Here is a 14,240-nt window from a genome sequence, read left to right as displayed (position 1 = left end):
CCTGGTTTCAGTAGCCATGGGAAGAACCCAGCGTATCTCCCTCACTGCACACCAAAGCATGGAGCAGAGGCAACAGACAACCTTCTCCATCACGGTCAGCATAGGGTCCTCTCTCCAGGGTGTACAACTGAGCACAATTTATGGACCCGTGTAAAAGCCCCTTTGGGCGTGAGCCTGATATTGCAGCAAAGTCTCTACCCACAGCCAAACCAAAGTAAGTTGTGATGTCAGCCAAGTTTGCTGGTGACCAAGTGCCATAAGACGGAGAGAGAACAAAACAGCATGGCTTTCTTCAGCACTGCGGCTCTTCTGAAGGCAAGTGTCACCCTTTGTCAACTCCTTGAACTAGGCTTCTCGCCTGAGCCTTAGCTAATGAGAACAAGCCTCCCTGATCTGCCTAGTGGAAACACAGATGGGCTGCCAGTGCTGTCACTGCCTGGATGCCATTCTGAAAGCAGTAAAATGTGGGCATTCAGCCCTGACCACAGGCCTCTCGGCAGCAACAGGCGAGCAACACCAAGAGCGTTGTTTGAAAGAGCCCATGATTCTCGGCCGGCTGCAGGGCTGGGCTGCTCAGACCACTCGCTTTGATGCCAACAACACCGTCCAAGCATCAAGAGAGCTGAAGCTAGAGCACTTGGTATCTGTGCTCTCACCCCACCTCGACCAGAGTGCCAAGTGGAAAGAGAAGCTAAGGGAATAGCTAGTGGGACAGGCTCACAACAGGTTTTGAAGTGGCTGGAGGTTTGACTTCCATATGTGGTGAGATTAGAGAGGTGGGCTCAAACCATGTTCTCAAGCAGGGGGAACAGTCCAAATCCTCATGCCCAGTGTGCAGAAAAGCACTGATCAGAGTCTTGCAGCTCAGCTTCTTTACCCTTGTTCGCAGGATGGACCTGGATATAATTAATGCTGCAGAATAAGGAACTTTCACGCGTTGCCGGAGGATCATTAGCGTGCTGTTGATAAGAAGGACTCAGCATTAGATGCAAACAACAAGACAGAGAAATGCTGGCAACTCAAGAACAAGAGAGCCAAGCAATACAATAGCTCCCTCCCACTGGTTGCACCAGCTGGTTTCCTCTTCCTTACAACCCCCAGTGAGGCTTGCTTGAGGCACATCACACAGAGTGCAACTTAATGAAGAGCACAGAAAGCTGCACATCACCTAGTGCATTTCTGGGAACCAGAAACAAGGAGCATGCAAGGTCCTGGTTGCATAGAACAGTTCTGAAAATGGCAGCCTTGTTCACCCCTCAGGTAAAGAAGGTAAAGGCTGTGCCCTGTCTAGGCTACATGGGGTGTATTCAAGATGAAATCCTTGGCAAAGGCAACTCAACCTCGTGTATCACATGGACGCCAAGCAGGGAGGTTGTTTTGCTCTGGTTGGCACAAGTTAAGCCTCAGCTGGGGCACGGACTGCACTCAGTTTTGGGCGCCATGCTCGGAGAAAGGTGTAGATGAACTGGAGAGAGACCAGAATGGAAGAACCCAAAGGATGACAGGTTCGGAAGGTGAATTTAAGGGAAGTGCGATTTTCAGCCTACAGCAAAGGGAGGAGATTATCACTGTCCACAAAGCAGCAAAGGGACGTTACCAGGAAGAGCAGGTCTAGTTATTCACCGTCAATGAAGGCAGAATAAAGTAACAAGCTCAAGGTTTGGCAGAAAAAAAAAAACATTTCTAACTAGAAGAATTTGGGCAATGGAACGAGCTGCCAACCAAGGATGAGGAAGCCCCATCCTTGCAGATTTTCATTGGCACCTTCCCGTCAGGCAAACAGTTAGCAACCAACATGCTTGGGTTCTTTTACCCTTTCTCCTTCCTGGATCCCTTCAACCTGGCACCCCTCCTGCCTTTCCTGTCTCTCAGGGCTGGTGGGAACTCCACTCTCGCCTCGTTTGGGAGCACTGAGTTCTGCCACACTTGTAAACCTCCCGAGTCCTGTGCTGTTCAAGCCTCACCGGAGAGCATGGGAAGCAGAAGGCCAGCTCTCGGCCAGCTGTGCTGAAAACGTGCCCTTGGGTGAGCAATAGACAAGGAGGAGGGATGGTCTTGTGGCTAAAGCCCTGGACTGAGGGCAGGTCTACACTGCGATGAAAGGTGTAGCTGCAGCATACGTAAACATATCCGAGGGAGCTCTAAGCTAGCAAGCTTGAACAACAATAGCAGCAAAGCGGCAGCATTACACGCCCACCCAGCACTCTGGGTATGGAACTGGAGCAGCAGCCCGTTCTGCCACAGCTATTGCTATTCGGTCTAGCTCTTCCAAAGTTGGCTGGGGTCTGTTGTCTTCTGTCACCCTTCTGCCTACACTGCAGACATTGCGCTAGGCTCAGGAAAGCTGGGTTCAGGAACTCTGCCATAGACTCCCCTGTATGCCTCCGTTTTCTCTCTGTGAAACTGGATGCTAATATAGCCTCTCTCACACCCTTGTCCATCTTATACCCTGTGATCTCTTTGGGGCAGAGACGCTCTCTCACTAGAGGGACAGCCCTGAGCACAATTGGGATTGCTGAGAATTATCATAATTCAAATCTAGTCAGGAACTCTGCAGCTGCTAGGCCCCAGAGGGGAGAAATCAACTAAGAATCTGAATAAAATGTAAACTAACAGCTCCCAGCACCACCAGCTCTTCTTGCTCATTCGGCTGTGTGCCATTACTCATATCAAATCAGATGAGAACACACGGCCAGTGTATTCATGACTATGGCATAGTTTGTACGTACGCAGAAATGGATGGAAGCAGAGCTGGTCGGAACAGATTACGATTTTGAAATTTTTCAGCAAAACAGAACAAAAACAGACCTTTCTCGTGCACATTTTCATGCCAAATGTGCCTTTTTCCAACCAGCTCTCAATGGAGCATGGTAACAGGCAGGCTTTGACAGTAATAGATTGGCTCGGGAGGATTGAATTTTTATCGGTAAACGTCGATTTCATGGCACACACACAAATCCATTAAAAATATATTTCCACCAATAGCCATCAAAATGTACCGATAGGAAAAGTAAGAAAAATGCTGCTTGAAAACTTACCAGAATTTAATTTAAGGATATTTACTTTGTATATTTTGACGTGTGATAGTGACCATTTGTGTTTTGAATCTCAGCGTATACTATCAAATAACTATTGTCTGATCCTCCCATATTTTTCAGTTGCAGAAAATTAAGTTAAAAAAAATGCTCAAAAATAATCAATATTCCCCATTGACATTATTAAAAAAAAAATTGAATTCTGCCAAGCCTACCCCATCATCCTTAATGCAGTTTTATATTCCTCCACAAGAGGGAGACACTAGACTATTGAATGGGCAACTCCAGTTGCTACCTTGACCACAGAGATTAACTCCCAGGTGTTGTGAAGGGCTATAGACCATTTTTCATTGTTGACGCTCAATGTGACTGCAGAGGAAAGAGCAATCCACAGATATTGAGCCAAATCTTGCCATGCTCATTCCTTGGACCTCAATGGGAGTTTTTGCTCAATAAAGGACTGCAGGATTTGTACCGTATTCAAAATCTTAACCAAGGACAGGTCTTTCCAAACTTGGCTCAATTAGACTGAAAAATCCTGCCCCAACTATTATGGCCCAACTATTATGGCCCGTGAAAAGTCCCCAGAGGGCAGGTTTGCATTAAATATTATTGCTGACACTTTACATCGTTATTCAAGGGCTTTTTGTCTCTGCTTCAGGATGGTCTGAAGGAACATGCATGGGGGTGGAGAATCAGGAGGTCACAATTCCGAATTGCATCTGACACTGGTGTGCCGTGTGGCCATGGGCAAATTTATTTCTCTGCCCCAGTTTCCCCATTTGTGTAATGGGGCTAATACTATCTTACCCAGCATACATGGGTGTTGGGAGGACTCAATAATTGCTATCTGTAAAGTGCTTTGAAAAGATAAAGCGCTATTCTTTACAGGAGTGATCATGAGGCCTAATGCATAGAGCACTGGGCTGGTTCTCAGCAGACCTGGGTTCTATTCCTGGCTCAGTCACGAGCCTGCTGGGTGACCTTGGACAAATCCGTTCGTCTCTCTTGCTTCCCTATTTGCAATACTGGGCTAATGATACTGAGCTCCTTTATAAAGCACTTTGAGACACCCCGATGCAAAGAGTGATACACGCGCTTATAATAAGCTAAGGATGATGGCATGGGTTTGATCCTGCTCCACCGATTTCCATGGGAACAGGAGCCAGCCTTATTTTACCATGTAAAGTATGTCAAAGTCGTTCACAGAACAGCAACAGAGTAACAAATCACACGTTCCAGGCACATCGAAGGAACATGCTTCATTAATTAAATAAAGTCCCTTCAATCTCTTGCCCATTTCCATGCTTTACAATGGACGTGCATGCTGGCCGTAGGGCACCTCTCTGCAGGTTAGATACTACCCAGTGTCTCATTCACAGCTTGCCAGCTGGTCAGCTCAGAGCTGTTTCCGACACACCCTGTAATCCACACAGAGGCACTCGGACAGCAGGAACAGGCTCACGGCTAGAGTAAGTTACAAAGAGCAATAAGCAGAGAGAAAGGATGGTCTTGGGACTGAACTAGGATTCAGGAGATTTCCTGAGTGACTGCGGGCAAGTCACTTGATCCCTCAGAGACAGTGTGACAAAGTTCCTGCTCTACCTTGGTGGGTCTTACGCTTATTGGTGGATTTGCTCGCCTTGGAGCTTCACGGCAGCCCTCAGCTTGGCCGGTTTTCTGAACCCACAGCTCAGGTCGACTCCTCCTGTGTCTGACCAGGAGTTGGGAGGATTTGGGGGGAACCCGGGCCCGCCCTCTACTCCGGGTTCCAGCCCAGGGCCCTGTGGAATGCAGCTGTCTAGAGTGCCTCCTGGAACAGCTGTGCGACAGCTACAACTCCCTGGGCTACTTCCCCATGGCCTCCTCCCAACACCTTCTTTATCCTCACCATAGGATCTTCCTCCTGGTGTCTGATAATACTTGTACTCCACAGTCCTCCAACTGTCCACATTCTCACTCTCAGCTCCTAGTGCCTCTTGCTCCCAGCTCCTCACACGCACACCACAAACTGAAGTGAGCTCCTTTTTAAAACCCAGGTGCCCTGATTAGTCTGCCTTAATTGATTCTAGCAGCTTCTTGATTGGCTGCAGGTGTTCTAATCAGCCTGTCTTAATGGTCTCCAGAAGGTTCCTGATTGTTCTGGAACCTTCTCTGTTACCTTACCCAGGGAAAAGGGACCTACTTAGCCTGGGGCTAATATATCTGCCTTCTATTACTCTCCTATAGCCATCTGGCCCAACTCTGTCACAACAGTCACTCTGAAAGCTGGCTTTTCTCTAGCTGGACTGGCAGTAGAACCTGCAGACGCAGCTAAAGAGCTGGATTCTGGAGCCCTCACTGATGTTACCATTCCCACTGAGGTCAATAAGACTCCTTGCATGAGTGACAGGCTCGAGCGTTGGGCTCATAGTGAAGAGAGAGGTTCCAGATGTGATTGAATAGTGCACATCACCCTCCGGAGAGCAGAGAGACAAAGAGGCTGATGCATGGAGAGGAGACAGAGTGGGAACGGTTAGCAACCACTGCAGTATGCACTGCCAGACCTCTGACCACACTACTTGCCTTTCCCTGACCATGTTCCTATCTGCTCCACAGTGAGGATTCCTTTCTTCTAATCTCAAAGCCACAGCTGGAAAATGGAGAGGGACAGAGCACATACCTGCCAACTTTGGAGAGCTATAAATAGGGAAACTCAGGAGAAAGTTAGGGATGTACATTTCCACTGCACTGAAATACATTGGGCTGAGGGCTGTTTAGAAAGAGAGGGTGGAAATTCGTGAGGATTTTGCTTCATTAAAAAAGGAAACAAGCCCAGCTCCTCCTAAATGTTAAGTTTTCCATCCAAACCAGGGGATTTCTCCAAATAACGACAGCACCAGCAGTCGGTATCAAGGCAGCACACTACTGGTACAGAATAACCCAAAGGAACACTGCAGCACTGGGAAAGGATCCTAACGAAGGGCAGTTTTCAAGTTAGAGTCAGAGGGCCCGATCCTGCAATCCCTGCTTATGGAAGAGCCCCATTGAAGTGGGCAAGGCAGCGCACAGGAGTAAAAGATGCCAAGATTGGGCCCATACACCAAAGAGGGCTTGTTCCAAGCTGGAGATGGCATCACTGTCAAGATGTCCTCATGCCGGGGTAACTCAGTGAAAGCCACTGGAGTCAAGCTGCAGGAGGATACGCTTGCAAAAGGGGCACAAACTGGTGACCACTGAAAGTGGCCCAGGCCCAACGAAGAGCAGGCGGGGGAAGGCATTTCTGCCTATTGAGAGAAACACTAGCCTAACCCCAGGGGCCCCCTGTTTATTTCCACTCCTCCCACCACTAGGATGCTTCCGTCCCGGCAAAGAGGCATTTTCCATCCCGGCTGCGCTGCCGCCAGACTCCAGAAAACAACTCTGGAAGAATCAATGCTGACTGCGCTGGGACCCTTCCAAGCCTCTGTCTGGTGCCCAGAGCTATAATTAGCAGAACTTTGGGAATATCTGATGTCCACAAAAGAGGAAAACAAGTCCTCTCTTGGCTTGCCCCACAGTATTTAAATGCCATTAGCTCAGAAAAACGACTCTGCACTGAAGGTGGCAGCCGACTCACCACAGGGAGCTGGCAGGGCAGGTCCGTGCCAAGCCCAGCACGTTGCTGCAGCCCAGCTGTGACAACGCAGAGGCTGTTCCCACAGGCGTGGCTCTCACAACCGCCATTTTATAAGGCAATCCCCCTTGGCAGTCACTAGTCCTTTCCCTCCCCTGGCAGCTCCCCTTCCACTCCCTGCCCAGCTACCAGCCTGCTGCTGAAGATGCCTCCCCCAGGCTCTCTCCTGGGCCTGTCAGTTGCATCCATCAATGGGCCAAAAATAGGTCACAATTGGACAATGCAAGACTCTCCCCTTAGGGCAAAGCATGTTGTTTCCATCATCCGCCAGCAATCTACAGACAACAGGTTTGCACTCCTCAGTTCAAACACTCCAGGCCAGGCCCCCCCGGCACATAAATAGCCCTTGCTCACGTGAGCAGCCCACTGCCTCCTGCCTGAGCCAGGCAATCTATGCTTGGGGCAGGGGGCGTCTGTGATATGGGCCCAATCTTGGCATCTCACCCTCCAGGCCTGAGACTCTTGCTAACTTTCCCACCAGGGCACATCCCCTGATTTACCCCAAATCTACCAGCTTTCGGCAGGAGTCCAGGTGGCCCAGCACATGAAATCTCCCAGACTGGCCCTAAGAGAGGACTAACGCTGCCTTCACCAGAAGGGTAATTAGATTCCCTTTCCATGTAATGTTTCCTCCTGATCGTTTCTAGGCCTGGCAATTTGCTGGTAGCCCCAGGAAATCTGACGGCATCCGTCAGCAGGAGCATTCATTTCTCTCCATCTCCGGGATGCTGCTCTTGGTTCGAGGAGACCGGCTGAGTGAAGAGACTTTTCAGAGCATTTCAGCAGTTTGGGGTTACTGCAGAAGACATTCTTGTCCTTTCAGTCTGGCACACGGCCATTCTCCCTCCCTCTCTTCTGAGTGGTGGTGCCAGGAACAGGCCTGTATTCGGGTTTAGCAGCAGCGAGGGGGCTAACAGCTCACCAGGCCCAGACCTGTGTGGATGTAGCAGCACCACAGCTATGGTAGGTACACACTTCTTAGGTAACTGCTGAAGCAGGAGTCTGTTTATGTAGGGCCTACAAAAACAGAACCAGTTATCGGCAATGGAGCGATAGGTCTCCCCAAGACCAGACTGGGGAGACATCACACTCTCCCATAGAAAAACCTGAGATGGGGGCATGGGGCCAGGAAACTCTGAAGATCACTGTACAGTTTCCTCCTAGTGCTCCTCTCAGAGGAGGGAAGGGGCTTGGGGGGGGGGCAGGGAGATGTCTAGAGATGGGAGCCTTGAAATCCACACAGCACAGGTATCCGCAGAGAGCTCTGATCCCAGCCCTCTGGATGCAGGAGTTTCTGCGGTGGCCTTCTCCCATGCTAGCACAAGCAGCTCCCTTGGGAGCCTCCACCCATCCAGTGCTGATGCAAGCAGCCTTAACCCCTGCAAGGACACCCACAGGGTCTGGAGGGAAGCACACTGCAGAGGACCCCAGACATGCCTCCCCCGACCCTGGCCTAGGGCCAGTGGGGCCCTCGGGGGCTCAGTGGAGGAAAGAGCGTGCTGGGGAGTTACTGCTCCACCATTCCACACACCCCAGCCCAGTGATTCATCCAATCAAGCATAGGCCTCTAGGCATGCCTGAGTCCGAGTCTTTAAAAGACAGGCGCTCCCACCTCCAGCATGCTGACCCTTTCACCCTGCCACTCGCTCTCACGTACTGGGTTCTCCAGTACAGACACCAAGTCATCCCTGGCCAGGAGAGGGATGGTGTCCTGCTTCCCAGAGCCCCAGGCAGGACTGCAGATCCTATCCCACTGGAAGCTTTCATGCGGAGAGACTTTTAGCAGTTCCGTGTGACTCACTGGGTCGTGGCTGTATCTCCTCTTGCTACAAAAACATTGCTGGCTCCCTGAGGAAAGCTGGACTGAGAGGTCTTTTGAAGTCAGGGGGATGGTGGTGCCAGCTTCCTCCTCAGCGTTCAGTGCCAGAGTTGCTGGCCACCCTCCTGGGTGCTGCATCGGACAACAGCTACTGCACAGCTGGCGGCTGGCAACACGCAAATGAGAAGGGTTCAGACACTGCAGCTATTGACGGGCTGGTGCGGGTGCTACTGCCCATTCCAAAATTCACGGTGCTGGCTGGATTTTCCGGGGTCCAGCCCACATCTGCAAGGCTGACTTTGCATCATGCTTTGTGTGGCATCACAATGCGGGACCGCAACGTGACAACCCTGTAGCTTCACGCTGCGAGGATGCAATAGCATCTAAGGGGTGAAGCTCGGAGACATAAACATGGCAGCCCCGCAGTGCCACTATGTGATTTTTGGTCTGGCCCAGCTAATACATCGCGTGGTAGACACAAACAAGAGACACCCCCCCACAGCACCCTTCCCTCTAGGCCAGCAAACAGCACTAATGCAGAGCTAGTCACACACTTTAAAGACAAAGACCATTGCACATTTATCTCCCACTGATTTCATATGGCGGCACGGCTGTAACACCCTGACACACACAGGCTGGAGAGCAGCCAAGATCCATAACATTAGGCTTCCTGTTTTTTAGCTGGACTCCTTGGTGTATGCGCCAGACATACCTACTTCAGTATCTCTGCGTGTGGAGACTGACTGTATGTGACTAGGACGGATTCCATTTTAATAATCAAAGTGAAATGGGGAACTGAAGATGACCAGAGACGCTGCAATCCTGATTAGCTGGTGCCTCCTTTCCCCACATGTACACTTACCAAGAATGATCATTCTGCATCTCAGCTGCAGGAAACCCCACTTCTCCACACCTTGCCAGGGCTGTTGGCTTTTTAAATACTAAATTATATTATCTATCAAGATTCATTAAAAAAAACAAACCCTTCCAAGCCTGAGTGGGACCAACAACAATACGCAGCACTTACCTACTGCTCCTCATCGTCAAAGCCATCTACTAAAATTACCAATTCATCCTCGGGGGGAGTTAAGGAGTCTCACTACCATTTTGTAAATGCAGAAACCGAGGCAGAGCAGGACCTAAGGTAATAACTTGCTTAAGGTCACAGAGTGAGTAAGAATATGGACATTCCTGGCTCCCAGTCCTGTGCTCAGACCACACCTCTCTCCAAGGAAATCAGTGGCAGCCAATTCAGATTGCCAGCAGCCAAGCATTCTTATTTGGTCTGGCCCCAGTCACGCAGCTAAAATAATAATTCTGTAAGGAAAGGATGCTGTGTTATTGCTACAGCTTAATACAACTGTGCCAGGCAGCACGTTTGCCAAGGAGTGGCCATTCGTGAGCAAAGATAGCATCAGACAATCACCAACCACAGCCTCTCCTGTGGTACAGAAGGACAGGACAGGACTCAGATGTCATGAAGACCCTGGGAATTCTTTAGCAAGGCTAATGGACAGACCGACCGACCCCGTGGTTTTCACTGGCTCTCCAGCTCCCCAAGTAACACAACCGGTACTGCCTATCACCACCACATAGTATAGCCCCAAGGTGACAGGCAGCCGTGGAACAGACTGAGCACACTTCATGGGCCAGTCTATGGGAGACACAGCAAGTTCAACTGCCAGAGCGCTCCACTGCATGCAGCAAGAGGTCGTCTTGTCAGTCTGAGACTGATCTGTACAGAGGACACTACTAAGCCATTCAAGGTCAAGCCAGCTCAGATTACCACCTCCCTCCTCCTAACTTGATGTGTGTGACAATCCCCCCGCCTACAGCCTGCTGGACAGGCCAGGCTCTTTGCACCCCCCAGTTTACCAACCCTCACTCCCTTCTGAATTCACTCACCCCTGGCAAATTGCCCTGCACTCGACATCATGACATCAGATCCCCCTCCGGTTTGTGCCTCACACACCCCCGTACGTTCTTTCTTTACAAGGAACACTAACCACCACAGCTGTTAGACATATTGTGCCTTCCATACGTACGGCGCTTCCCTTAGCATTTTGGCTACTGGGAACGTACACCTAGCCTGACTCTGCCGGTCAGTCTTATCAGCCAGCAGACCCAAGACCCAGATCTTTAGTAGCCTCTCCGGCCCAGAGGCCATACAAAGAACACCTAGCATTCGTCATCACTAGTTCCATTGCCATCCCCCCTTCTTCACACACTATTGCTGGCACACTCTGCTTTCCTCCCTAACGTTTCCCACCACTGCTGAGACCAGTTCAGCTCCACTGATGGGAGCAACAGAGATGACTAATATAGTTAAGGGCCTGGGTGGCCATCTGTGCCCTATCTAGACTAGGGCTCCCACGGTTCCTCCACCAATGGAGCTGAGCTGGCGGCAGGAATGGCAGGAATTTTTAGCAGACAAAGCCTAATAGAGATAAAGGTCATATTCTGTAGTTGCTCCTTGTGTGAAGAATAGGGCCCAAGACAGTGGCTGGAAACCATGGCCAGGAGCGTCAACCAGCCCTGCTCCAGGGTAGGAGAATGGAGTTGTCTCTCTCAGTAGGTGCAGGGGATGGCCTCAGGGCTGGGAGAAGAGCAGGAAGGCTGGGGAGAAGGTGCAAACCCCAGATGTTTGGGGGGGCTCAGGTCTCGATCAAACACACACTCAGGCCCACAACTCAACTCTTCACGGAGGGGGAAGGGGAGCAGGAATTATTCTGGGGCTCCATTCAAGCCATGGAATCCCCAGACTAGTCAATCCCTAGCATCGTCATGGTTTAACATCTAAGGCAGTTGTCCCACAAACCATGGGGGCCCCCCCAGGGGTGATGCAGAGGAATGTTTCAGGTGGGGGGGAGGGGGACATACAAGCAGGCCTGGGCCAGCTCCCACGGGGATGGGGAGGGAGTGCCATGCCTCCAGCCCTGCTCCACCCCCAGCCCAGCTCTGCCCTCAACCATTCAGCTCCCAGTCCTGCTCCACCGCCAAGCCTGCTCCACCCCTAACCCCCACTCCACTCCACCCCCATCCCCTCTATGCCCCCAGCCCAGCTCTGCTGCTAGCCTCAGCTCCTCCCCCATCCCCAGTTCTGCCCCCAACTCCTCCTTCAGTCCAAGCTCCATGGCTGAGGAAGCCATGACTGTGTAGTAACAGGGGGTGGAGGGAGGGTGCAGACAGATTCCATTACTGGAAAAGTTTGTGCACCACTGCTCTAAAGGAACTGCTAATCCCCACGCTGATGTGGCCAAGGAATTCAATAGTTCCCTGACAAGAGCAGGGGGATGGGTGGCCTCTAGGACACAGCCTGTGCCAGGGAGGAGAAAGGTCTTCTGGGAGGCAGGGTAATTTGGGACTCAAAGGGTGGAGCAAGTCCTGACCCCCTGCTCCTCACCCAGCCTGCACAATCCGCTTCCCCTACATCCTGTTCTCGACTCCTCCCAGCGCAGGAGCCAGCAGTGAGGTCGGTCGTTCCAAGGGCTGAGGCCAGGAGCAGGGGGAAGTAACAGGCAGAGAATCTGAGGCCATCAACCCTTGGGGGAAGCAGGGGTGCCCCGTCACTCAGCAGGGATTGCCGTGGTAGATGAGGGAGATGGGAAGCATTTCAGAGTCGGGAGAGGAAGAGGAGTGGGGCGGGCAGGGGTTAATCTGCCATTGCAAGGCGGTAAGAGTCAAGAGCAAATGCACCCCATCAGCCCAGGGAACCTCAGCATGTTTCTGTCCTGTCACAGAACTTAATTAATGGTTTTAAGACTGTGAAGGACTCACACAAACCACTTCAGAGATGACGCCATCAGTTCCCACTGACCCGCCAGCTCACAGGAGCCGCTATAGAATGATTGATTCTGGAGAGCCGCTCTCTCTCTCAGCAAGCAGGGGCTGAACACACAGCCCCCCGGCTGAGCAGGCGACGTTTGAATTCGCTCTGCCCAAAGGTGTGGCCCGCCAGGACCAGGAGACAGTCTCCTACACACAGGAGAAAGACGTAGAAGGCATGATGTACTCAGACCAGGACTCTTGGATTTCTCCTCCGACAGCGCACTGCGGAGCACACCCCACCCTTCCCCATGGCTGGGATCACTGGTGGGGAGAAGATGAGCTCCCAACAAAGGTCGCAACTCCACACTGGACTGTGAAGTGAATCAACGACAGATCTGCCTAGCACTGTGTCGTATGGGATGACGCTACAGCCAGGCTACACACTGCGCTCAACACTCCCATATCCTCTGGAGCTAAGAAGGGGAAGCAAGAGAGTCCAGTGCCCACCACAAAGCGGAAAGATCTTCCGTTGCAGAGCTAGGACATCCCACCAGCAACATCTTTGAGAACCACTCCTCCTTTCCCTACCCCCAGCTACCACTCACTTTAAGGGCTACGTTTTGGAGAGTGCTCACAAACAAGGCTCTGAATTTGCTCATCCACCTTTTTTTGCACACGCAGCTTGGGGCACTGCAATCTTTGCATGCCCAACAGCGTGACAGTGCGTGTGCAAACGGTGCCAATGCAAGCACATTACCCAAAATAAATGAACAAAGCTGGCAGCTTGGGCACATATACAGTTATGCAATCTGGGGCATGCTGCTTCTGAAATCATAGCTAGAACTGCAGGAAGAATGGAAGAAATGGAAAACGCGTCGTGCGGAGAGAGGAAGACTAGCTGTGTTTGCCAAAAAGAACTGGGGGGTGACTTCACCTCCCCGTTTCACTGGCTGCACCTTCTAAAGGGAAACCAGTCATCTTGCTCAACAACAGGTCTCACAAGTCAAAATGAGTTGCTCAACTCTCTGCAGCTGAGTTCCAGCACCTATCCTTTTCCTGTGGTTGCTTATTCCTCTTTCAGCACAATCTTAGATTTCTGAGACCAGAAGTGACCGTTATGAACATCTAAGCCTGAACTCCTGGGCCCTCATATTTCCCCCAGGGACTGCTGCCAGTGGGGGAAATTATCCTTCATGGCCTGAAGCCTTCAAGGCCAGGAGTTCTATGAGGACAAGGCCTGTGGATCAATTCTTCCCTCCCTTTGTCTGCCAATCTGCCCTTCCCTCTTCCACTCAACTTCGGCAGCACTCTGGGCTACTCACGGGTGACCTACAGTGAATAAGGAAGTGCTAGATGGTTGAGAAAGATCTCAATTTAATGATAAATATTTAAAAATAGATAAATGGCCTGGGTCTTGACAAGTGGAAATCATGAAAGGCAGCTTAACGCAAAGGGGACAGGGTCACTTGGAAAATTTCCAGCCGCAGAGAGAGGGGAATCTAATTCAAGGAGGTGCTGAAGGCCTTTGGAGTCGCTCAGGCAGGGAAGTCCCTCAGGGGACAGCTCCCTCATTAAAAACAAACTACTGTCTGAAAAACAACAGGAGGAAGCAATGATGTGTGCCACAGAGCATGGTCCGGAGTGAGCTGGGATGGATGGTAGAGGGAGGTAGAACTGCATTCTGAGTCTCCCCCAGAAGCCCCCCAGTTTCGCTCTGAGCCAGCACAGGGGTTTGTTCTCCGCTGAACCCAATCTTCCCAGAAAAAAAACACAGTTCAGTTCAAGAAACTGGGAAACATGGCAACAGTACGCCATGAAACCGGGTGGGCAGTGGGCAGCTCGACACACCAGTCCTGAAACCAAACGCTCTGGAACATCCCACCCCACTCCAAGGAGGGGCAGCTCCCACCACCGTGCAATCCACAGCAAGGACCCTGGCCTCCGTATACCACCTCCCTGCTCA

At 51.3% G+C, this 14,240-nt stretch overlaps 1 protein-coding gene across 2 annotated transcripts in view; it reads right to left on the bottom strand.

Annotated features, from left to right (window-relative positions):
• SEPTIN5 (septin 5) overlaps positions 1 to 14,240 on the bottom strand; it is a 70,654-nt gene that overhangs the window by 33,978 nt on the left and 22,436 nt on the right. The window contains exon 1 of one of the 2 annotated variants that reach the window (XM_043498079.1): positions 8,492 to 8,886. The exons of the other annotated variant lie outside the window; for it this stretch is intronic. Coding sequence (XP_043354014.1) covers positions 8,492 to 8,647 — 156 coding nt within the window. The 5' untranslated portion in view covers positions 8,648 to 8,886. Of the gene's footprint in view, positions 1 to 8,491; positions 8,887 to 14,240 lie in introns of those variants that run through there. 2 annotated transcript variants of the gene reach the window in all.

Source organism: Dermochelys coriacea, chromosome 15, assembly GCF_009764565.3.
Source record: "Dermochelys coriacea isolate rDerCor1 chromosome 15, rDerCor1.pri.v4, whole genome shotgun sequence".
In the NCBI taxonomy this organism is placed as follows: domain Eukaryota; kingdom Metazoa; phylum Chordata; order Testudines; family Dermochelyidae; genus Dermochelys; species Dermochelys coriacea.
Note: the sequence above shows the minus strand (reverse complement) of the source record. Positions and strands in the feature narration are given on the sequence as shown.